At 49.6% G+C, this 25,942-nt stretch overlaps 1 protein-coding gene across 1 annotated transcript in view; it reads right to left on the bottom strand.

The window, feature by feature from the left end:
* Positions 1 to 3,043: 3,043 nt before the first annotated feature.
* e2f2 (E2F transcription factor 2) overlaps positions 3,044 to 25,942 on the bottom strand; it is a 48,566-nt gene continuing 25,667 nt past the window's right edge. The window contains exons 2-7 of the mRNA XM_055656469.1: positions 15,411 to 15,516; positions 11,674 to 11,893; positions 10,021 to 10,179; positions 9,161 to 9,275; positions 5,216 to 5,438; positions 3,044 to 3,873 (exon numbers count right to left, since the gene is read on the bottom strand). Of these exons, the coding sequence (XP_055512444.1) occupies positions 3,626 to 3,873; positions 5,216 to 5,438; positions 9,161 to 9,275; positions 10,021 to 10,179; positions 11,674 to 11,893; positions 15,411 to 15,516 (1,071 nt within the window). The 3' untranslated portion in view covers positions 3,044 to 3,625. The remainder of the gene's footprint in view (positions 3,874 to 5,215; positions 5,439 to 9,160; positions 9,276 to 10,020; positions 10,180 to 11,673; positions 11,894 to 15,410; positions 15,517 to 25,942) is intronic.

Genomic DNA, 25,942 nt, shown 5'->3' with positions numbered 1-25,942 from the left:
GACCAGAGAGCGCGGCCTCAGAATAGGAGGACGTACCTTTGGAATGGAGACGGGGAGGAATTTCCTCAGCCTGAGGGTGGTGAATTCTGTGGAATTCATTGCCACAGCCACCAAGTCATTGGATAGTTTTAAAACGGAGGTTGATACGGTCTTAATTAGTAACAGCATCAAAGGTTACAGGGAGAAGACAGGAGAACGAGATCGAGAGGGCTTGGATAGTGTGGATGTTTCCACTAGTGGGAGAGAGTCTAGGACTAGAGGGCACAGGCTCAGAATTAAAGGACCACATTTTAAGGAGACGAGGAATTTCTTTACTCAGAGGGTGGTGAATCTGTGGAATTCTTTGCCACATAAGGCTGTGGAGGCAAAGTCAATGGATATATTAAGTCAGAGATAGATAGCTTCCTGATTAGTACGGGGTGTCAGAGGAGGAAGAGGTAGATCAGCCGTGATTGAATGGCGGAGTAGACTTGATGGGCCGAATGGCTTAATTCTATTCCTATCACTTATGATCTTACGAACTGGAATTCCGAATATGGCCTAATTCTGCTCCTGTCTTATGGTCTCTTGGACAGTAAACAGTTTCTCCTTATAGTCTAACTCTTGAGCAAGTCCCTGCAAAGCACCCCACAGCCTGTACACCCCAGTGACCAAACCAATCTGAAATACTACTGTTCGGAAGACACACTCACCCAGAGCACTCCTACACACAACTTTTTCATTAAAAAGCCCACAACTAAAATCTCTTCATTCTATGTACACAACTTTGTTAGTTTGAGAAAAAAAGATATATATACACACATACAGTCTCACCTACTATTTTTGGCTATTTGCCAGGTGCTGCTCAAAATTTCACCACTGGGCGGCTCAAACACTGCTTTAGTTGGATAGGTGTTTGAGCAATATTCTTCCCCTATCCCCGCCCACACAGAAAGTGCCGGAGTAACTCAGCAGGTCAGGCAGCATCTCTGGAGGACCTGGATAGGTGACTTTGCAGGTCACTTCCTTTCCACAACCCGAAACATCGCCCATCCATTTCCTCCAGAGACGTGGCCTGACCTGGCCTGCTGAGTTACTCCAGCACTTTGCGGTGTGTGCAAGATTCCAGCATTTGGTGTTCCTTGTGTGTTCACACACACACACACACACATACCTATACACACACACACACACACCCGTATATGTATACGCACACACAGAGGGTCAAATGAAGTAGGGGGCACCAGAACTCTAACCCAGAGACAGCACGGGTACAAAAGCCAATGATTTGCTCTAAATTCATCAAATACTAACATCACGAGTGCTTTTGGGTCGTAAAATTCAGACAAAGACATCAACAGGAACAAGCCTTCTGTCGGATTCACCCGGCATCAGGGGGCAAGTGGAGACGTCACCTGTGGAAACGGGGCAGAGGCGATACACAACGCACCCACACAGGGGCACAGTCTGAAGTACACAGTTTTAGCAACACAATATTTTACAATGATATTTTAGGGATGATTTTTTTTTTTTTTTTTTTTTAAATTTAAAGAGCTTTAAATATAGACAAAGTTGCCTAATATAATAGCATTACCAACAGCTCATATAATCCCAGCGAGACACTGCAGACTATTGAGTTGTCCACATGGCAGGAACTGCCCCACTTTACGTGCTAAATGCCTCCCGTGGCAATACATGCACAATGAACGCCAAATGCAACAAATTCATTTTCAACTCGCACGTGGCGCTCATTCCGCACGTTACAACAGAGGATGAATCTTTGAACAACAGAAACTGACCAGATTCCACCCAAACCCCTTCCCTGAGAAACACCGATGTCGGCAGATCAAACATCAGCTTAGTTTTAAAACCCACATTAAAACAATTTTGTTTCCCCCTTAAACAAAATAAAAGCACCATGAGAATCCAATTTAGTCCAGTAAACATGTTACAAATGACAAATCCAGCAAACACACTGTTCAAATGCAGAGGGTGTCTCACCATCACTGAAAGGAAGGATGTACAGAGGGATCTTTGGTGCCCAGGTTCATTGTTCCCTCAAAGTGGGCAACACATGTAGATAGAGTGGTCGAGAAGGCGTATCGGATGCTTGCCTTCATCGGTCAGAGCATCGAGTACAAGCGCCAGGATGCAACTTTATAAAAACTTTGGACTGGCCGCATTTGGAGTATAAGCCCTGTCCCACGGTACGAGTTCATTCCAAGAGCTCTCCCGAGTTTGCCCCGATACGAACTCGGAGATTTATGGTAATGGCCACTCGTCGGTACTCGGGGCTCTCGTGGACATTTTTCAACATGTTGAAAAATCTTCACGAGTCTTCCCGTGCTTACCTGCCGTTAGCGAGTCTTCCCGAGTACCTGCCGTTAGCGTTACGAGCCGCTAAGAGACGTCCCCGAGCTCCGACGTACCCGCTACGTTCATTCTCCATGCTTACCCCGAGTTTGATTTTTTTTAAACTCGGGAGAGCTCTTGGAATGAACTCGTACCGTGGGTCAGGGCTATGTGGCGTGCAGCTCTGCTAATCCCAATGCGGGACGGTGGTGGAGGATTTGGAGAGGGTGCAGACGAGATTTACCAGGAATGAGGCCCAGATTAGAGGGCAGCAGCGATAAAGGAGAGGAGAGGTTGGGGGGGGGGGGGGGGGGGGTCCTGATCGAGGTGCTCCCCGATTTACGATGCTTCAACTTACGATATTTCGACTTTTACGATCGACAATGCAGCAGCGAGCCGCACGCCACATCTGGTCAGGTGATCGCGCTGTATTCGACTTGCGATACTTTCCATTTACGATGGATTTATCGGAACGTAACCCCATCGTAGGTCGGGGAGAAGCTGTACATAAAATAATGCGTTGGGATTGAAAGGTAGAAGTGTCGAACACTAGAGATCATAGCTTGAAGAGCCGAGGATGAAGATTAGAGGAGATGTGCGGGGGGTGGGTAATTCTTTTTAGAAGCCACGATGTCGGCTCCTGCTCGCCCCGTGAGGACCAGACCGGGAGGACGGAGCCAGCGATGACGGGCAAGGAGTGGGGTGGGAGAGGGGGGGGGGGGGAAGAGAGCTGCCTGGGACTCACCTGGAACAGGCATCGCTCCCTCATAAGAAAAGAGCGTGGACTTTGAAAATGGTGGCAAACCTAATTAATCGAGGGTTAATTAGCAGTCCGGTAGAGCAGTAATTGGCAATATTCTACTGTGAAAAAGAATTAGCACTTCACACACACGCGCAACAATAAAAACACCATTGAACCACCGAACAATAGGGTAATTCCAGTGAAGGTGAGACACCCTCCTCTAAACAGCCCGACCTGAAGGTACAAATGGGCTTTGCAGAACGGACGCCCGAGATATGGTGATCAGTTCTCCAGCGCCTGATCAAAACGTCGTATATCAGCACCAAGACCCAAGAGGCAACTTGATTCAGCCTTGCATGCAGACTGCTCCTTCAAGCATCCACAGTGTAAACTATGGGAGGGGTGAATTCCTTCCTCGACAGTCGCTGCGACCCAGTAATCCATTGTCCGCTGCGAGGAGATGAACCCTTCAGGGCGATGAGGTTGGGGGGGGGGGGGGGGGGCTGGTGTCCACTCCAGCCGAGGGACACACACACACACACACGGACCAGGCTAGTTGTGGAGCAGGTCGTCCAGGTCGTAGGAGTCGAAGAGGTCACTGACACCCTCGCCGTCCTCCAGACTCCACAGGTAGTCCTCCCTGTCCAAGGGCGGCGAGAAGCTGACAAAAGGGGCGTCTGAATAGGAGGTGGACGGCAGCTGGTCCTCGGTCTGCTGGAGAAGGTGGTGGGGGAGACCCAGGACACCGTCTTCACAGTCCAACAGGGAGCTCGGCAAAACCGGCTTCAGGTCCTCCGAAACTGCTCCAGAAGAGGTGGGGGGTGGGAAGAGAAAAAAAATTAATTCAGCTTTTGGTTCATTCAGCGTTCCTCCACCAACCCGGTACGACTGAAGGCCTCAGGCCTGGCCAGTCAATAGCCAGTCAATCTAAGTTAGTTAACAGACCCTTCACTTCGGCCCAGCGAGTCCGCACCAACCAGCGATCCCCAAACATTGACGCTAACCTACACACACACACACCAAGGACAATTTTATACATTTGCACCAAGCCCAATTAAGCTACAAACCTTCATGTCTTTGGAGTGAAGCTGGAGGAAAGCGAAGACCTCGGTGAAAATGCAGGCCGATGTTGGTGTCAGTGTGTTGTAAAGAATATGTTTCTAGCCAAATAAACTCATTTTCATCCACTTAGAACCTCATGGCTGAATCTATCTCCACCCGTCTCTCAGCCAATGCATTAAACTCAGTCACACAGCACAGAATCAGGCCCTTCAGCCCACGACAACTTACATGTCCCGTCTATACTAGCCCCACCTGCCTGCATTTGTCCAGAGCTCATAAGGCCATAAGGAATAGGAGCTCAGGACAAATAGAAAATAGGAGCTGGAGTAGGCCATTCAGCCCTTCGAGCCAGCATCGCCATTCAATATGATCATCCAAAATCAGTACCTCGTTCCGGCTTTTTCATCATATCCCTGGATTCCCTTAGCCCCAAGAACCAAATCTAACTCTCTCTTAAAGGCAGAATTAGGCCATTTGGCCCATCAAGTCTAATCCGCCATTCAATCATGGCTGATCTATCTCACTCTCCTAACCCCATTCTCCTGTCTTCTCCCCATAACCTCGGACACCCATACTAATCAAGAATCTATCTATCTCTGCCTTAAAAATATCCATTGACTTGGTCTCCACAGCCTACTGTGGCATAGAATTTCACAGATTCACCACCCTCTGACTTAAGAAATTCCTCCTCATCTCCTTCCTAAAAGAACGCCCTTTAATTCTGAGGCTATGACCTCTAGTCCTGGACTCTCCCACTAGTGGAAACATCCTCCCCTGGGGCGGCACAGTGGTGCAGCAGTAGAGTTGCTGCCTTACAGCACCAGAGACCCGGGTTAGAACCTAACCACAGAGTGTGTTCGTTCTCCCTGTGACCACGTGGGTTTTCTCCGGTTGCTCCGGTTTCCTCCCACACTCCGAAAGACATGCAGGCCTGTAGGGTTAATTGGCTTTGTTAGAATTGCAAACTGTCCAAGCGTGTAGTGTAGTGGTGTCGGAGTGATGGCTGATCAGCGCGGACCCGGTGAACCGGTTTCCGTGCCGTCTCTCTAAAGTCTAACCCTCACGTTGAGCCACACTCACCTTCCTCTTTGATTTCCAGCTTGCAGACGATTTTGGGAGGGTCAGGCTCTGCCTGGGCTGAGGCTGGGGGGCTGGGGTTGACCGCTGAGGAAGTCACGCTCCCTCCTTCCTCCTTCTTGGGCGTTAAGTACTTTGTTGGGCTGTTCTCCTCCACCGCCTCCTCCGGGCACAGGTACACCTCGATTGGGCCATTGGTGCTCTTGAGGTAAATCTGAAGGTTCTCCTGATAGAGGCAGCACAGGGGAGAAGAGGTTGATCAGCATCCATAGCCCGCATGACTCTGCCGTGCAAGGCGTGGAACAAAATGGTCGCCACAACGACTCGGAAGACACGGTTGCAATGGAACAATAAAGTTTTAATACAGAAGAATGCGGAGTTTAATACAGAGAACGGTGGAGCAGTGGTAGAGTTGCTGCCTTACAGCGCCAGAGACCTAGGCTCGATCGTGACTATGGCTGCTGTCTGTACAGAGTTTCCACGTTCTCTCTGAGTTTCTCCAGGATCTCTGTGGTTCCTCCCACGCTCCAAAGACGTACAGGTTTATAGGTCAACTGGATCGGTAAAATTGTAAATTGTCCCCAGTGTGCCCAGGACAGTGTCAGTGTGCGGGGATCGCTGGTCGGCACGGACAGGTTGGGCCGAAGGGCCTGTTTCCGCGTGGTATCTCCAAATTAAATGTCTGGAGTTTAATGCAGGGAAGTGCGTGGTGTTGCATTTTGCAGATGGCACTAGAGTGGGCGGTGTTGTAGATAGTGAGGTTGGGAGGTCATGTTGCAGTTGTACAAGACGTTGGTGAGGCCACATTTAGAGTATTGTGTTCAGTTTTGGTCACCCTGTTACTGGAAAGATGTTAATCTGGAAAGTGCGCGGAGAAGATTTATGAGGATGTTGCCAGGACTCGAGGGGAAGATGTTGGGCAGGCTAGGATTATATTCCCTGGAGCTCGAGGATGAGGGTTGATTTTATAGAAAACATAGAAAATAGGTGCAGGATGAGGCCATTCGGCCCTTCGAGCCAGCACCGCCATTCATTGTGATCATGGCTGATCGTCCACAATCAGTAACCTGTGGAATAGATAGGGTAAATGGACTATCTTTTACCCACAGTAGGCAAGCCTAGAACCAGAGAACATAGGTTTAAGGTGAGGGGTAAAAAATTGAATAGGAACCAGAGGGGCAACTTAAAAAAAAAATTACACAAAGGATGGTGGGTGTATGGAATGAACTGACGAAGGAGGCAGGCACAATCACAAGGCTTAAAACAGTTTTGACAGGTACATGGATAGGACAGGATTAAAGGATATGGGCCAAAAGGCCAGTTGGGAAAACAAGGAAGAGCCTTTAAAAAAAATAAAAAAAATGATTTGGATGGTAAAAAATGTTTTAGTGCCAGAGTCCCACAGTATGGAAACAGGCCGTTCCACCCAACCAGGCCATGCTGATCAAGATGCCCGATCTAAGCTCGTCCCCTATGCCCATGTACATTGCACGCTGCCTCGGCAAGGCCAGCAGCATAATCCAAGGACGGGTCTCACCCCGATCACTCCCTCGTCTCCCCTTTCCCATCAGTCACGAGCTACAGAAGTGTGAAAACGCACACTACAGATTCGGGGACGGTTTTCTTCCCCGCTGTTATCAGGCAACTGAACCTTCCTCTCACCAACTAAAGACCAATCCTGACCCCCCATCTACCTCATTGGAGACCTTCAAACTATCTTTATTCGGGGGTCAGCCTGAAGAAGGGTCTCGACCCAAAACGTCACCCATTCCTTCTCTCCGGAGATGCTGCCTGTCCCGCTGAGTTACTCCAGCATGTTGTGTCTATCTTCGATTTAAACCAGCATCTGCAGTTCTTTCCTACATATCTTTATAGATACGTAACTGTCACTGTATGTCATGTTGTTACTTGTGGGCGGAGCACCAAGGCAAATTCCTTGTATGTGAATACTTACGTACTTTATCCAGACATTACCCTTTATCCTGTATCTGTATACTGTGGGCGGTTTGATTGTAATCATGTGGTCTTTACACTGACAGGATAGCAGGCCACAAAAAGCGTTTCACTGTACCTGGGTCCACGTGACAATAATAAACTGAACTGATAAAACAAAATCAAACAAGCATGGAGTTGCCAGTGGTGCACAAGATTGTACTTACACCTGCAACCACCAGATGGCTCTGCTCCACCTTTAATGGACTAAAAATCACTGGAGGTCACTCACTTCATTCACCCAGCGTTCATGGTGAACAGAATAGAAGCCACTTTGTCTGGCCCCACACTCTAGCTCTCTCTCTGTATGACTCTGTATAACCGTGCTGATGCAGCTATTCGTTAAATGCAAGACGGTTTCTGCCTCCATTCTTTCAGAGAGATTGGGTGCACCAGTTATTTTGGATAAAATATTCCTCAACTGCATTCTGATCTCGGCCATCTGGCCAATATTCTGACCTATTGGTTAAAGGAAATAGATCTTTTCTCTTTATAGACAACAGGTGCAGGAGTAGGCCATTCGGCCCTTCAAGCGAGCACCACCATTCAATGTGATCATGGCTGATCATCCACAATCAGTACCCCGTTCCTGCCTTCTCCCCATATCCCCTGACTCCGCTATCTATAGGAGCCCTATCTAGCTCTCTCTTGAAAGTATCCAGAGAACTGGCCTCTGAGGCAAAGAATTCCACAGACTTACAACTCTCTGTGAGAAAAAGGGTCTCCTCATCTCCGTTCTAAATGCCTTACGCCTTATTCTTAAACTGTGGCCCCTGGTTTCGGACTCCCCCAACGTTGGGAACATGTTTCCTGCCTCAAGCGTGTGCAAACTCATAATAATCATAAATGTTTCAATAAGATTCCCTCTCATCCTTGTAAACTCCAGAGTATACAAGCCCAGCTGCTCCATTCTCTCAGCATACGTTTTGTATTTGTTTTCACACCGTGATACCCGTCCCAGCCTACTCCCCACCCTAGCATGTAGCTCGGATCACGACTGTTCCTGCCCCACCCAACGGGGTTGTCTGTACATATTTTGTACATTTTTCGTGCAGGTGCTGGTTTAAACCAAAGATAGACACAAAAAGCTGGAGTAACTCAGTGGGCCTGGCAGCATCTCTGGAGAGAAGGAATGGGTGACGTTTCAGGTCGAGACTCCTTCTGCAGACTAGTCAGACGTCACCCGTTCCTTCTCTCCAGAGATGCTGCCTGCTCCACTGAGTTACTCCAGCTTTTTGCGTCTATCTTCGGTTTGTACGTTCTTCCCGTGACCTGCTTGGATTTTCTCCGGATGCTCCGGTTTCCTCCCACACTCCAAAGGCATACAGGTTTGTAGGTTAATTGGCTTGGTTTCATTGTAAATTGTCCCTAGTGTGTGTAGGATAGTGTTGGTGTGCGGTGTTCGCTGGTCAGCGCGGGCTCAGATGGGCCGAAGGTTCTTGGGGTGGAGAGGGGTGATAGCTGTATAAAGGAGAGGGTAGTGTCTTGTGTTCTGTGTCTTGTGTCTACTGTTTGTGGGTAAGTGTGTCTGTTTAGTGTTCAGCCATGAGCGAATGGCGGTGCGGGCTCGACGGACCTGGAGGTCTACTCTCGCACCTACTTTCTATGTTTCTGCGCTGTATCTCTAAACTATTCCTTACAGCAGCATCTGGCAAATGTCCCCGCACGGCACATTTCTCGTGGTGTACAATTGTTCTGCGAGAGGGTTCAACACTTTTGACCACCTTTTTCAGGACATCTTTCCACCTCCACCCCATAGAAAACCAACTCCAACTTTGCCAGCCTGCCCCAAATTAAAATTCGCTGTCCTCGGTAACGTCCTCAAAAACCTCAGACCTCAGGATCGAACCCGGGTCTCTGGCGCTGTGAGGCAGCAACTCTACCACTGTGCCGCCCACGTGCGTTTTCCCCGGTTGGCCGCAGCGGCACAAGGTCCCAGTGAGACGGACACCATACCTCACAGATGTCGGGCACCTCCAGCCTGGTCTCTGGCGGGGCCTTCACTGCAATCACCGTCTGGTCCTGGAAGCTGACGATCGAGCGGATGTCTTGGTACGTGACGTACGCCAGCGTGAGGGGGGCGGGGGGTTAAGGCAGAAACGTAAACCGATCGGAGGCTACACCAACCACACCGCTGTTAACCAACCACACCGCTGTTAATACTCAAACCTCATCTTCCCACTTGACATCCGGTGCTGAGGAGGGGAGTGAAAGTTACAGCTCGGAAACAGGCCCTTCGGCCCAACTTGCCCATGCTGACCAAGTCGGCGTAACAGGCTCGTCCCATCGACTCCACACTTTCCAAAAGACTTAGGGGAGAGAGGGGGGGGGGGGGGGGGGGGAGGGGAGGAGAGGGGAGGAGGGGGGGGGGGAGGAAGGGGGGGGGAAGGGGGAGGAGGGTGGAGGAAGGGGGAATAAAGGGGGGGAGGGAAGGGGAGGGGAGGGGGAGGAGGAGAGAGGGGAGGGGGGAGAAGGGAGGAGGAGGGGAGGGGGAGAAGGAGGGAGGGGAGGGCGGGAAGGAGGGAAGGGGGAAGAAGGAAGGAAGGAAGGGGAGAAGGAGGGGAGGGAAGGAAGGAGGGAAGGAGGGAGAAGGGAGGGAAGGGGAGGGAAGAGGGGAGAAGGAGGGGGGAGGAGGGGGGAGGGGAGGAAGGAGGGAAGGGGAGAAGGAGGGAAGGAGAGAAGGAGGGAAGGAGAGAAGGAGGGAAGGGGAGGAGGGAAGGGGAGAAGGAGGGGAGGGGAAGGAGGAGGAGGAGAGGGGAGAAGGAGGGGAGGAGGGAAGTCCCAGATGCCCCTCAAACGTACACATGCAAGGATATCTTTGGTTCTCCTCGTCATCCGTCAACACCTTCAGCTGGGTGCTGCAGCGCTGGATCAGTTCATCGAGGGACCTCTCCTTCCACACGAGATCAGACAGTTCCTGCCGCAGGCACTGCTGCTTCTCCGCAACCGACGTGTCCTCAAACAAACTGCGGCCCCTGCCAGAGAGAGAGAGAGAGAGAGAGAGAGGTGTAGATGTACGCGCATAAACTTACCGCGGACATAGAGGTCCTGTCCCCTCCCCAGTCACCGACTCACGATGTCCCCTGTACCCAGGAGACCAAGACTTCCACAAAGCCCAAACCATCAACTGGTAGAACATACAAAGGCCTGAAAGCATGTACCACCACACTCAATAACAGCATCTTCCCTGGTTATCAGACCTGTGAACAGGCCTCCCATAAGTAGGATGTGGTCCTGGTCTTCCAATCCACCTCATTGTGGACATTAGACTTTTTCCTCTAGAGCAGGTGGCACAGCGGTAGAGTTACTGCCTCACAGCGCTAGAGACCCAGGTTCGATCCTGACCACGGGTGCTGTCATGTATGGAGTTTGTACGTTCTCCCCGTGACCTGCATGGGTTTTCTGCGGGTGCTCCGGTTTCCTCCCGCGCTGCAAAGAGACGTACAGGTTTGCAGACTAATAGGCTTGGTAAAATTGTCCCTAGTGTGTGCAGGTTAGTGTGTGGGGATCGCTGGCCGGCACGGACTCAGTGGGCCGATGGGCCCTGTACCTTCCCTAGTTATCGGACATCAGAACAGTCCACACACAATCTAGGGTGTAGCCCAGTTCTTCCAATCTACCTCATTGTGGACATTGGACTTTTTCTCTGGAACTGCATCACTTCATTCTACCCTCTGGCAATTTCCTCTTTGTACTTCTGTAGGCATGCATCGCCCAGTGCTATCCAATTGAACTGAATAGCACACAAACAAAAGCCTCTCACTGTAACTCAGAACACAGAAGAATTGTAAACCACACTGGAAAGGTACAGAGAAGATTTACGAGGATGTTGCCAAGACTAGAGGGTGTGAGCTATTGGGAGAGGTTGAGTAGGCTGGGACTCACATTCCTTGGAGCGCAGGAGGATGAGGGGGTGATCTTATAGTGGTGTATAAAATCATGAGAGCTATAGATCGTGTAGATACACAGAGTCTCTTGCCCAGAGTAGGGGAATCGAGGACCAGAGGACATAGGTTTAAGGTGAAGGGGAAAAGATTTAATAGGAATCTGAGGGGCAACCTTCTCACATAAACGGTGATAGGTGTACGGAATGAGCTGCCAGAGGAGGTAGTTGGGGCAGGGACTATCCCAATGTTTAAGGAACAATTAGACAGGTACATGGATAGGACAGGTTTTGGGGGGGAATATGGACCAAACACAGGCTGGTGGGACGAGTGTAACTGGGACACGTTGGCCGGTTTGGTCAAGTTGGGCCGAAGGGCCTGTTTCCACACTGTATGTCTATGACTCAAATACTGGGGTGAGAGTGATATAGTGATCAGCCACCAGCTGCCACCCTCCACAGTTGACACAAGGGCTTGAGGGAAGCCACCTCCACAAGCCAATCTGCCCAGACTCAGCAATCCTGCCCCATACGTTGTCAACTCATGATCCCAAGGCCCTCTGTGACCCGCAGTCCCTTGACTTACATCCACTGGATGTTATTTTTGGATTTCTTCCTGATCAGCTGGATTCCTTCCAAAACATTGGTGATGTCGTAAATGCGTCTCTTTTGAACCTCGAGGACTTCCGCCGCCCGGTTCAGGTCCAGGACTCCGTCCGGGGACTCGCTGAGCAGGTGGACAAACTTCTTGGTCAGGAGCCCGAGCGATGTGTCATACCTCGTCTTCTCTCCCGGGGACTTGGGGGCTGCAAGGGCAGGAGGAGACAGCACGTGGAACCCAGCTCAGAGAGAGAGCAAAAACAATATTAAAGCCAACCCAAGACTCAACGCAACAAAGGGCAGCCAATACCACTGGAATCGAGTCTCCACTCAGTCTCTTCACTAGATCTAGATGCAGAATGAAGCCATTCGGCCCATCAAGTCTACTCCACCACTCAATCATGGCTGATCTATCTTCTCCTCTCAACCCCATTCTCCTGCCTTCTCCCCATAACTCCTGTAATAAAGAAGAATCTATCTATCTCCGCCGTAAAAATATATATTGACTTGGCCTCCACAGCCGTCTGCGGCAATGAATTCCACAGATTCACCACCCTCTGACTAAAGAAATTCCTCATGCTTAAGAAGGAACTGCAGATGGCTGGAAAATCGAAGGTAGACAAAAATGCTGGAGAAACTCAGCGGGTGAGGCGGCATCTATGGAGCGACGGAAATGGGCGACTTTTCGGGTAGAGACTGAAGAAGGGTCTCGACCCGAAACATCGCCTATTTCCTTCGCTCCATAGATGATGCCTCACCCGCTGAGTTTCTCCAGCATTTTAGTCTACCAAAGAAACTCATCTCCTTTCGAAAGGCACGTCATTTTTATTCTGACACCAATCACCAGTATCCTTCGTCAGAATGTACAATTTATTCTGTCAAACCCACCAGATTGCCCCCCAGAGCTATGATGACGTTACTGGAATGTTATCGTGCAGTTCACACCTCACCGCATAACACACTCAAATTTAAATCCACTTCATTAGGTGAAAGGCCAGAATGAGATTCCATTAATGGGAATCATGTTGTGCTTCAATGAATGCATGTCTCCTGACTCTCTCTCACACCGTCTCTCTTACCCTCCATATCTTGCCCTGCCCCCCCACCACCTCTCCCCATCTCCCCCACCCCCTCCCCCCACCACCTCTCCCCCCCCCCTCCCTCCCCCCCCCCCCCACCCCCCCCCCCCCCCCCCCCCCCCCCCCCCCCCACCACCTCCCCCCCCCCCCATCTCTACCTCCCTCCCTCATTTCCTCCCCCCCCCCCCCCGACCATTTAGAGGCAGTCATCTCTCAATCTTATTTCTTGCTCAGAACATAGCTCATGGATAGGCCCTTCGGCCCAGAATGTCTGTGCTAACCGTGATGCCAATGCAAACTCGCCCCATTTGGCTGCCACATTGCCTATATCCCTCCATTCCCAGCCCATTTACACACCTGCCTAAATCCCTCTTAAACATTGCTATTGTACCTGCTTCCATCACTTCCCCTGGCAGCACGTTGCAGGCACCGATTACTCCGTGTTAAAATAAAATTGCCCCGTATAACTTCTTTAAATTCTGCTCCTCTCACCTCTACGCTACACCCTTTAGCATCGGTTATTTCCACGCTGGGAAAAATACTGAACACCTGCCCCATCTGTGCCGCTCGTAAATCCTCATGAAGTTTTATAGTTTTCTATCATGTCTCTACTTGGACTCCAAAGTGGGGAAAACAATCTAAGTTTGCCCAACCCTTTCCTCGCAGTTTACACTCTCTAAAGGGCCTGTCCCAATTCCACGACCTAATTCACGACCGTTTTTACTAGTGGACATTTTTCATCAGGCTAGAAAAACGCCCCGACCTACTTGATGCCACGAGTACCTACGACTAGCATCAAGGCCTGCTACGACCTTTCACGACCATGCTGCGAGTATAAGTCAAGGGCAAACTCGGCAGAGGTCGTGAATTAGGTCGTGAAAGTGGGACAGGCCGTTAACACAGGTAACATCCTGGTTGGCCTGTGTTAAGGAATGAACTGCTGATGCTGGTTTAAATCGAAGATAGACCCAAAATGCTGGAGTAACCCAGCAGAACAGGCAGCATCTCTGGAGAGAAGGATAATGGGTGACCCATTCCTTTTCTCCAGAGACGCTGCCTTTCCCGCTGAGTTACTCCAGCATTTTGGGTCTGCCCTGGTTTCTGCGCTCCCTCTCCAAAGGCCCCGCATCCTTCCTGTAATGTGATTCCAGAACTGTGGCAAAAGGCTTGGCTGTGAGCAATCAACCCCCATTAGGATTGGGAATCAAATACTGATATACCCGGAAAATAAAATGCTCACAGCTCTCAGGGGAGTGAGCCAGCGACCTCAATCTTTCTACGTTCTAATCAAATGGCACCTTCCACGCTGATAATCGATGGCCACACGTCAGCTCACGGCTGGTGACCAGGACGGACCAAATGTCCAAATGCTGACCTGCTGCAACAACTTGCTGGCTTTAATCCCATTATCTGACAACCAAAAAGATCCCACATCCCTCTAGGGGCCCAGGAAAACTTTTTTATAAAGAACAATGGAAAAAAACTCATTTCGCAACCTCAACAGACAGCCTTCCTTCATCCAGGGTCAGGGTCACAGGCTCCTGAGCTATCACCTACTTCACTGGAGACCCTCAGACTATCTTTAATCGGGACTTTATCTTGCACTAAACATTATATTCCCTTTATCATGTTGTCTCTATGTTGTGGACGGCTCAATTGTAATCACGTATTGTCTTTCCGCTGACTGGATAGCCCACAACAAAACACTTTTCACTGTACCTTGGTGCTGGTGATAATACACTAAGCTAACTACTGGTGCAATCAGCCTAGGCTGAGTCTATGTACAAGCCATTTCGCCACATGGATATCTCCTGCTCAGTACTAAAGGGGATGAAGGGTACTGAGTCTGGGCGATTTCCACTACTCACGCTTGGAGAGATTGAAGGTGGGAAAGACATAGCCCCTGCCCTTTGTCCCTACCACGGTCAAGGCCGAGCGGACTTGGGTGTCACACTCTGACTCGTGGTCTACTCACGCCACTAATACACTAACAAGCCTGGTGGTGCCCACTCCTCTGGGCAGGTCCTTGGAATGTCTCCACTTGCTCCAAACTAGCAGCCACACGCCTTCCGCCTGCCTTGAAGCGGTGACCCCTGACATGAAAAGCAAAGCTAAAAACAGACTGAAATGGCTGGTGCAGGCATCAACTGCTCTTGGTGAAATTCTGGGGCCAATACTTCAATGAAACACTAAAAAGTGCCTGCAAAGAGAAACTGTATCTTAGCACTCGAATGAGAATGATATTGGACATGACTGGGTGATCACGAGTGATGGGCTGAATGGTACCTTAGCGGCATGAATGTTGAATTCTCCAATTTTAATTAATCTCAGCCTCAAGCTCTTCCGCGTGACTCACTTTCAGTCTGAAGAAGAGTCCCGACCCGAAACGTCACTCACCACTTCTCTCCAGAGATGCTGCCTGACCCGCCACAGAGTTATTCCAGCATTTTGCATCTATCTTTGGTGTAAACCATCATTTGTAGTTCATCTTTATTATTATTATAATTATTAAATGGCAACATTTGATTGTTGCAACAATTCTACTACCATTAGAAAAATACATTGGCCAATCTTGACAGGTCTCGGGAGCCAATTTTTTTTTTCCTCTTCCCGTTTACTTTCCACACAATAATGATGTTCTCACTTTTTGGACTGGGAATCCTGGCAGGCATTTTGCCTTTTCCTTTCGGAGTTCGAAATTCCTGTAAATACTGGTGCCCACCGCCTTCCAGGTCCAACTTCCGTTTTGCCTGAGGAAGGAAAATGAAAATAATCTGTGGTTTGATTTTTCAAAATTAAAGGGGAAGAAAAAAACATAATTTGTGTCTTTTTCCCCCCCCCCGTGTCTTAAATGGTTTCAGATCAGTTCATAAGTTCTAGGAGCAGAATCAGGCCTTTCAGCCCATCAAGTCTACTCCGCCGTTCAATCATGGCTAATCTGTCTTTCCCTCTCAACCCCATTCTCCTGCCTTCTCCCCTTAACCCCCAACACTCTTGCTAATCAAAGCTCTGTCAATCTCCACCTTCAAATTATCCACCGACTTGGCATGAATTGCAAAGGGAGGCTCTCATAGCATCTCCTTACAGCACAGAAGCCACCCCACCCTATGCCCGTTCATTCTACCTGAACAGAGAATTCCTGCCATCACTCAGACATAGGTTCACCAGGGTAATTGGGGAGCTTCGACCGCTGGCCCTGCGGTCTGCGGTGCTTCTGGCTGCGGCGGGAACTTTAAATCTTCGACCGCCGGCCTGCACCAGCCTGAAGCCGCGGTCTCCGGTGGGGAAGAGCCGATCCTGGACTTACCTTGACTTTTACCTTGCCCTTATCATCTGGACGCCCGCAGCAACGGCTGCGGAGGGTGGAGGTCCTGACCACGGGGGAAAATGGAGGAGGACTGGCCAATTTCTGTGCCTTCCACCACAGTGATGAATGCTGTGGTAGATGTTTGTGTGTGTTCTTTATCATTGTATCGCTGCTGACAAATTCATTTCACTTGCACTTTATGTGCAATGTGACAAATAAAACTGATTGATTGATTGATTAATTGCCAGGATAGCGGGACTGTCATATGATGAAAAGAATGGGTCGACTGGGCTTGTATTCACTGAAGTTTAGAAGGATGAGTGGGAATCTTATAGAAACATATAAAATTCTTAGAGGGTTGGAGAGGCTAGATGCAGGAAAAATGTTCCCAATGTTGGGGGAGTCCAGACCCAGGGGTCACAGTTTAAGAATAAAGGGGTAGGCCATTTTGGGCTGAGATGAGGAAAAAACGTATTCACCCAGAGTTGTGAATCTGTGGCATTCTCTGCCACAGAAGGCAGTGGAGGCCGATTCACTGGACGTTTTCAAGAGAGATTTAGATTTAGCTCTTAGGGTTGAAGCAATCAAGGGATATGGGGAAAAAGCAGGAACATGATTTTAGATGATCAGCCATGATCATATTGAATGGCGGTGCTAGCTCGAAGGGCTGAATGGCCTACTCCTGCACTTATTTTTCTATGTGTTTCTAGAATCCAAAGCCTGGGGCAATATCACTGCCAGATGGAGACCAAACCAACCAGTAGGTTTAAGCACTGCTGTGTGGTGCCACCATGTAGTATAGCTCGCAGTGTTAAGAGTAGGTTTGTGGACGAGGTACTTTGAGAAGGAATCAGTCATGGGCAGGGGGGGGAGGGGAAGGGATGGCTGACCCCGTCCTGGGGGTGGAGTTGGATTCATTGGAGGTTGGTCTTGGAGGGGATGATGCTCCTCAAACTGCGGAGCATCCTGGACAATACAGCTCACCCCCTCCATGACACACTGGTCAACCTGAGGAGCACCTTCAGCAACAGACTGGTTCCACCAAGATGCAGCACAGAACGCCACAGGAGATCCTTTTTACCTGTGGCTATCAAACTGTACAACTCCTCCCCCTTCTGTCGTGGGGTAGACAAACGCCCCTCCCTCAATCCTCTCCCCTCCCCCCCATCCCTAATCTTTGCACATCCCCAATCCTGGCTTTCAGCTCGTCACTTCAGTTTCATGTTTCATTCATCTTGTTGTGTTTTATGACTGTTGGCAGACAGACCAATTTCCCACCTGGGATAAATAAAGTTCTATCGTTGCATATGAGCATGGGTGTGGAGAAAGGGTGGCTGCCTGGTAGAAATTCGGACTGCATGGAGAACAGAAGCGAAGGTCTTTATTTATTTATTTCTTTAAATTTAAAAAAATTTACAGAGGATGCGTTTTTACATAGCTTGTCCCAGTTACAAGGTTAATTCACACCCAGGGCCGGAGCTCAGATGGGGCCAGGCTGCTGGAGTTAACAGCAAGGAGGCCCCAGCGTGCAGAGTCTCACAAACCACAGCTATGGGAGACCCGGCTGCACCATCAGAAGGTTTCTAAACCACAAGTCACAAAGGGAAACCATTTATTGCAGTCATTTATCACCAGCGAGGAGGAGGGGGGTGGGTTGCCATGACGAAAGCCCTTTGAGGTAAAACCTCAAGACACTTGTGCAGATTCCGAGCCAGCGCCTCCTCGACAACACAGATGTGATTACCAGGGCACGTTCCTCACAATCTAACGAACGGCGCTGGCTCCCAGAAAGTCTCGCTCCCACAAGCTAACAGTGGCACGGCGATAGGGTTGCTGCAGCGCAGGAGACCTGGGTTCAATCCCGACTATGGGTGCTGCCTGTAAGGAGTTTGTACGTTCTCTCCGTGCTGTCTCTCTCAACTAAAACAAACTTCAGAAAGATTGCATCACGTCCCATTGTCCAGTTGCATGGGGTGGCGATGGTATGCCAGGACAGCAGTGTGTTAGTTTAGTTTTAGAGATACAGCGCGGAAACAGGCCCTTCGGCCCACCGGGTCCGCTCCGACTGGCGATCCTGCACATTAACACCATCCTACACACACTGGGGACAATCTTTACATTTTCCAAGCCAATTAACATGCAAACCTGTACGCCTTTGGAGTGTTGGAGGAAACCGAAGATCTCGGAGAAAACCCATGGGGAGAACGTACAAACTCCGTACAGACAGCACCCGTAGTTGGGATCGAACCCGTGTCTCTGGCGTGGCATTCGCTGCAAGGCAGCAACTCTACTGCTGCACCACCGTGCCCCCCCGTCAATGGGCAGTGTCCTCAGACTCTCCACCCACCCAGCCTGGCTTGGCCCATCCCACTGGCATTCTCAACGTGTTGGGTTTCTGAAGCCCAACTGTCCAGCCCCACAATAGGCCTCTTTTTTCCATCCTCCCATGAATTCAGTCTGCGTTGAATAGTGTTGTCACAGCCACACAATAGGCTCTCAGAGACCGAGCTGCTGATGAACTGCAACAGCCAGGCACGTTTTTTAGGGACATTAGCTTGGATAACAGAAATTGTTTGATTGAAGGCTCCCAGGCCACCTGAATGTTGGTTAGATGAAACGTTAAAAAAAAACTCTGCACTTTTCCCCCCCCAACTCTAAGTCACTTTGTTCCCCCATCAGAACAGTGGGCATGCGAGTACAAAGATGGCTAGTTTCAGTTTAGTTTTTGTTGCCTGCTATCCAGTCAGCAGAAAGACAATGCCTGATTACCATCGAGCCATCGATAGTGTATGGATACATGATAAGCAAATAACATTAAGAATGAATAAATAAGTTTATTGGCCAAGTATTCACATACAAGGAATTTGCTTTGGTGCTCCGCCCGCAAGTGACAACATGACATACCGACTGTTGGGAAACATTAAACATTAATAATAAAACATTATTGATTAAACATGCAAATTAAATAAAATACCAGAGCAAGGTATTTAGCGCCAGGTGAAGCTAGCAAAGTCTGATCAAGGAAAGTCCAAGGGTCACCAAATGAGGTAGATAGTAGTTCAGCTGCCCTCTGGTTGTGGTAGGATGGATCAAATTACCTGATAACATCTGGGAAGAAACTGTCCCTGAATCTGGTGGTGTGCATTTTCACACCTATACCTTTTGCATGATGGGGGAGTTCTTAGAGGTTCCCATGCACTCAGCTCCTGGGTCCAAGACTAATTTGGGACACTTACAGAGAACACCCTAAGCCACGGTGGCGCAGCAATAGAGTCGTTGCCTCACAGCACCAGAGACACGGGTTCGAATCTGACCTCGGATGCTGCCCGTGTGGAGTTTGCACGTTCTCCCCGTGACCACGTGGGTTTTGTACGGGTGCTCCGGATTCCTCCCACATCCCAAAGACATACAGATTTGTAGGTTAACTGGCCCCTGTAAAATGCCCCTCGTGTGTAGGATAGAACGAGTGTGTGGGTGATCGCTGGCTGGCGAGGAGTAGATGGGCCAAAGGGCCCAGTTTCGACGCTGAATCTCCAAACTAAACCTAAAGTTACAATTACTGTGAATAACTTGTCCTGTATAAATCCTTCTCAGACTGTTTAGTTCAGTGTTCAGAAGGATTGAGAGGGGGGGAAATCTCCTTGATACCTACTGGATAATGAAAAGCTAAGATAGAGGGACGTGGAAAGGAAGTTTCCAGTAATGGGAGAGTCTATAACCAGAGGTCACATCCTCAGAGTAAAAGGATGCATCTGCAGAATGGAGACGAGGAGGAATTTCTTTCACCAGAGGGTGGTGAATCCGTGGAATTTATCGTCACAGTGGAGGCAGTCATTGGGTAATTTTAAAGCAGAGATAGATAGATTCTTGATTAATAAGGTGCCAAAGGATATGCAGGAGAATGAGTTTGAGAAGGGGGGTTAAAAAAAATAAAAATGGCACAATTTAAAGGCCGACTAGACTTGATGGGCCGAATGGCTTAATTCTGCTCGTATGTCTCATGGTCACGTATGTAAAGTTTAGAACCTCAAACAGGAGGAAAAGACTAATAACCTGTTGGCAGAAACGGCCACTAATTGATGGACCGGTGATGCAGGGTCTGGGCGAACCAGGCACCGTCAAGCTTACATCACAGTTGGCAGAATACGAGGTTCAGTTGGCAGAATGCACCCCAACCAGAAAGATAGGGGTTCGCACCCACTCCAGAGGTTTGTAACATCTCATCCAATAATTAGTGTAGTACTGACGGATTGCTGGATGATCAGTGAAGTTAAACACTGTCTCCATCTGCTCACTCGATTGAACGCTAACCATCCAGTGACACCATTTCAAAAGGTCAAAGACCAAGCAAATTTCCCCAAAGCCAAACACAGCCTTCAACCGACACGGTGGCGCAGCGGTAGAGTTGCTGCCCTACAGCGCTAGAGACCGACTAAGGGAGCTGTCTGTACGGAGTTTGTACGTTCTCCCCGTGACCTGCGTGGGTTTTCTCCGAGGTCTTCAGTTTCCTTCCACACTCCAAAGACGTACAGGTTTGTAGGTTAATTGGCTTGGTATGAATGTAAATTACCCGTGCGCGAGTAGGATAGTGTTAATATGCTGGGATCGCTGGTCGGCATGGACTCGGTGGGCCGAAGGGCATGTTTCCATGATGTTTCTCCAAACTAAACTCTCTCTAAACAAAACTCTGTAAGAAACAACTGCAGATGCTGGTTTAAAACAGAAGGTGGACACAAAATGCTGGGGTAACTCACCGGGTGAGGCAGCATCCCCGGAGAAAAGGAATGGGCGACTTTTCTGGTCGAGACCTTTCTTCAGACCCGAAACGTCGCCCAATCCTTTTCCCCCGGAGATGCTGCCTCACCCGCTGAGTTACTCCAGCATTGTGTGTCGAAACTAAACTCTCTCTCCTCGCACCTTCCTTGTGCCCGGCTGTGGTGGTTCCTTCCAACAGCTCACTGTACATAACAAGCAGTGACAACAGGTACCACGCAAACTTCCGCCAGATCTTTGAGCTCAAACAGGGCAGCGTTTAGTGTCTATCTTCAATGTTCTGGCTGCTCCCCTGGGCTTGAACCAGTGCCAATGCTGCTACGTGACTGGGCTCCACCTGTTTGCGGCGATCACCAGCTGCCTGCTTCACACTTGCAGGGTGGGGTGGGGTGGGACTGGAGCCACAAGCTGATCAACGGGTTCCACCAGCAGCAGATGGGAAGCTTTCCATGGGCAACAGAAGGTCCCGGGGTTTATCTGGAGATGCTTTGTATTATATTTCCTGGACTTGACCCCAAGTCATTGAAACATATAAGTTTGTTAAGGGTGTGGACACGTTAGAGGCAGGAAACATGTTCCCATGTTGTGGGGGGGGGGGGGGGGGGGGGGGGGGGGGGGGGGGGAGGGGAGGGGGAAAGAGTCCAGAACCAGGGGCCACAGTTCAAGAATAAGGAATAAGCCATTTAGAACGGAGACGAGGAAACACTTTTTCTCACAGAGAGTGGTGAGTCTGTTGAATTCTCTGCCTCAGAGGGCGCTGGAGGCCGGTTCTCTGGATGCTTTCAAGAGAGAGCTGGATAGGGCTCTTAAAAATAGCGGAGTCAGGGGATATGGGGAGAAGGCAGGAACGGGGTATTGATTGTGGATGATCAGCCATGATCACATTGAATGGCCGTGCTGGCTGGAAGGGCCAAATGGCCTACTCCTGCACCTATTGTCTATCTCCCCCCCTTGTCTTCAACTCCTTACCACTTGGCATCCTTCCTCTAATACCACCACCCCCCGGCCTCCTGTCCCCAAGTCATCCTCCACCCTGGTCTCCTGCCCCCAACCCTTGCCTCCCCTGCCAGCTTGGCCCCACAACCCCTCTGTCCCAATAATGTCTTCCCTCCGCTCCCCCCCCCCTCCCCCACAGGTTTCCTGTTCCCAATGGACCCCCCTCCCCGCCCTCGTTATCCACACAAACCTTCTCTTCCAATTCCCCACTTCCCCCATTTTCCCCACAATCCCTAACCTCTCCCCACTGGCACCCAGCACCATTCCCCCTGGCCCCCGTCTCCCTTTCCACCCAGCCCCCTGCACCAGCTACAGGGCTTGTCGAAGTTTCAGTGCAAGCAGTTGTGGGCGGCACAGCGGTAGAGTTCCTCACAGCGCCAGAGACCCGGGTTCGATCCCGCTTACGGGTGCTGTCTGTGCGGGGTTTGCATGTTCTCCCTGTGATCGTGCAGGTTTTCTCCGAGTGCTCCTGTTTCCTCCCACACTCCAAAGACGTACAGGTTTGTAAGTTAATTGGCTTGGTATAGATGTAAATTGCCCCAAGTGTGTGTAGGATAGTGTTAGTATGCGGGGATCGCTAGTCAGCGCGGCCTCGGTGGGCCGAAGGGCCTGTTTATGCCTTGCATCTCTCAACAAACTAAACTCTGCGGCGGGAGGGGGGCGCGAACCAGCATCTCACACAAGACGGGACCTTCAGTCTGAGCTGTGGCCAAGGCATCTGGCCCGCCCCGGTCTCCAGGCGCCCACAACACCAATTAACAAGAAGTTTTCTCTCAAATTTAAAAAAAAATGCCTGAAATCAACTCTACACCATAAATTGTTACCAGATTTTCAACAAGAGCATTTTTTTCCTTTTTTAAATTATTAAAAGCAGACATTCCCAGGGCCACTCCAGAGCACTGCCCGTGTCTCGGGTGGGAGAGGGGGCCGATGTCAGTCTGAATAAGGGTCTCAACACGAAACGTCACCCATTCCTTTTCTCCAGAGATGCTGCCTGCCCCACTAAGTTACTCCAGGATTTTGTGTCTAAAGTGCCTGTCCACTTGCCGATTATTTCCGGCGACTGCCGGCATCATTGACTGATGTATCAGGTCACCGAAAAAATCGCGGCGTGATGACGTATTGACGCGCGGTGTTTCATCAATGATCGCAACATTTTTTTTGTCGCCGCTGAATTTTGAAATGTTCAAAATCTTTCGGGGACCCGGATACATAAGTCAATGACGCCGGGAGTCACCGTAAGAAAAAAAAGGGGGGGGGGGGGGGGGGGGGGAAAAAAAAAAAAAAGAGCCAAACAGAAAAATAAAAGGAGAAAATCTCCCAAATAAAAAAATCTCTAACTTCACGTAAAAATGTCAGGACTGTCACATGAAGAAAGACTGGGGTACTAGGTTTTACTCCTCTAGAATTTAGGTTCTTACACTGACAGCTTGCCAGAACCGATGTTGGGGGAAGTTAAGGGGTTCCTTCACATTCCCACACTGACCTCTCTGTTCTAGGCCTCATCCACTGTCAAAGTGAGGTTGAATTCAAATTGGAGAAATGGCATCTCCCATTTCACTTGGGCAGCTTACAGCCCAGTGGTATGAATATTGACTCCTCTAACTTCACATAACCCCGGCATTCCCTCTCTCACCATCCCTCCCCCACCCAAGTTGCACCAGCTTCCCATTTTCACCCAACAAACAGCCAACAATGGTTTATTTCTTTCATCATCGTTACGTTTTTGCACATCATTCATTTTTCTATATTTTGTGTCGATCTCCAGTAATCACTAAATATCACATTACAACCAAGTCTGATATTCAGTCGTGGGGTGTCCGGCAGTAGTGATAAAAAGGAGGTAACCCCTTTAGAAAATAGTCTACACCTTTATTCCTACTATCAAAATGCACGACTCCACATTTTGCTACACTATAATTCCATCTGCCACTTCTCTGCCCACTCTCCCAACCTGTCGAAGTCCTTCTGCAGGGTTCCTGATTTCTCTACACAACCCGCCCCTCCGCCTATCTTCAAAAGAATGAGATAAAGAACAAATTTGAAGTAAAAATCACCAGCACAGAGCTGTTCGGCCAAAAAAAATGTAATTCAAATTTTACGGAAAAAATGTAAACAGCTGCTGAGACCAATTTTATCCCATAATGGGATGCATTCCAGAGGCCGGGAGCAGAGAAGCAACATACAGTAGAGAACTGATCAAGTAGCAATGAACTGGATCAACCCAAATACATCATGCCACATACATAGAGCAGGATTATGTAAAATGTAAACCATGCCAAGTTATAATTGAGCAAGGAACAGACTTCACATCAACAGTTCACAGCCACAACCCCTCAGAGCCTCTATTACAAAGACCTTTAGTTTAGTTTAGATACAACGCAGAAACAGGCCCTTCAGCCCACACCGACCAGCGATCCCCGCACATTGACACTGGCCTGCATACACAAAGGACAATTTACATTTACATCAAGCCAATTAATCTACAAACCTGTACGTCTTTGGAGCGTGGGAGTAAACCGAAGATGCCGGAGAAAACGCACGGGGTCAAGGGGAGAACGTACAAACGCCGTACAGACAGTGGATCGAACCCGGGTCTCCGGCGCTGCCAGGCAGCAACTCTACCGCTGCGCCACTGTGCTGCATCACGGCTGTCTTCTGAGACAACCCACTCTCCCTGCAGCTTTCAAAGTTGGTTTTGTCGCCATTTCTGGGGAAGGGTCTTCTGGTCAGCTGCCTGCATTCTTGGGCGACGCTCCGCACAGGAGAACGTACAAACTCCGTACGGGCAAACACCCGTAGTCGGGATCGAACCGGGGTCTCTGGCGCTGTAAGGCAGCAACTCGACCGCTGCGCCACCGTGCCGCCCCCGGTTCATAAACATTCAGCTCCATTATGTTTGTGAGAGCATTGGGTTAAAACACGGACTGCCCTCGCCAGTCCGTTAACCAACCCCTCTAATGCCAGTTTTCACACATTGCATCCTCTTCATTTGGATGAGGCAGGCAGCTGCTTCATTTGGACGAGGCAGGCAGCTGCTGCACTTGTGGAGCAATTGACCCGAGAGGGGGAGGGAGGGAGGGCAGGAGTTAGAGCACCAACTAGAATCAAGAGCAGGAATCCCTGATGTTGTCCATTCTTGCTCCGCAGAGGCCGGTGCAAGTTAATGTTATCGGATTTGGCACGACCGGCTTAGAGGGCGGCACGGTGGCACAGAGGTAGACTTGCTGCCTCAAAGCACCCGAGATCCGGGTTCAATCCCGGCCACATGTTCTGTCTGCACGGAGTTTGTTCGTTCTCCCTGTGACCATATGGGGCTATTTGTCTCGAGGGCTCCAGTTTCCTCCCACACTCCAAAGACGTACAGGTTTGTAGGTTAATTGGTATCCTTAGTGAAAAGTGATAAATTGCCTTTAGTGTGTGGGGATCGCTGGTCAGTAAAGACTCGGTGGGCCGAAGGGACTGTTTCTGCGCTGTATCTCTAAACGGAACTAAATTAAATCCCATTCCAAAGCTGATGGGATAACGTGGTTACATCGGAGCTTGCACTGCACTGAGCGAGGAGTGGTTTCGAACAAGGATGGTCAAATATCTCCCTGCAATTAAGTGAGAAGGGTAATGGAACAGGAGACCATGTACCTTGTACTGAGCCATACAGACCAACGCTATGGGTATCAGGGGTTATGGGGAGATGGGAAGGCAGGAGAATGGGGTTAGGAGATAGATCAGCCATTTCTTCTCTTTAAGAAGGGTTCACCCACCAACCCAGCGAATTATCGTCCTGTTTCACTAACAAGTACTTGCTGCAAATTGCTGGAGCATATAATTGATAGTAATCTGATGCGTCACGTGAGCAAACATAATATTCTGGCCGACAACCAACATGCATTTAGGAGGCATAGATCATGCGAGTCTCGGCTTATCCTGACGACAAATGACCAGGCCAAGCACCTTGACAGTAACGTCATCATGGATTTAGTTGTGCTGGACTTTTCTAAAACATTTGATGTCATCCCACACCAGAGACTGCTTCGGAAGCTTGACTTCTACGGTATTCGTTCCAACACGAAACGATGGATTTCCAGTTTCCTGACAAAACG

This window comes from Leucoraja erinacea, chromosome 26, assembly GCF_028641065.1.
Source record: "Leucoraja erinacea ecotype New England chromosome 26, Leri_hhj_1, whole genome shotgun sequence".
NCBI lineage: Eukaryota > Metazoa > Chordata > Chondrichthyes > Rajiformes > Rajidae > Leucoraja > Leucoraja erinaceus.
This window is presented reverse-complemented; position numbering and strand designations above follow the sequence as displayed.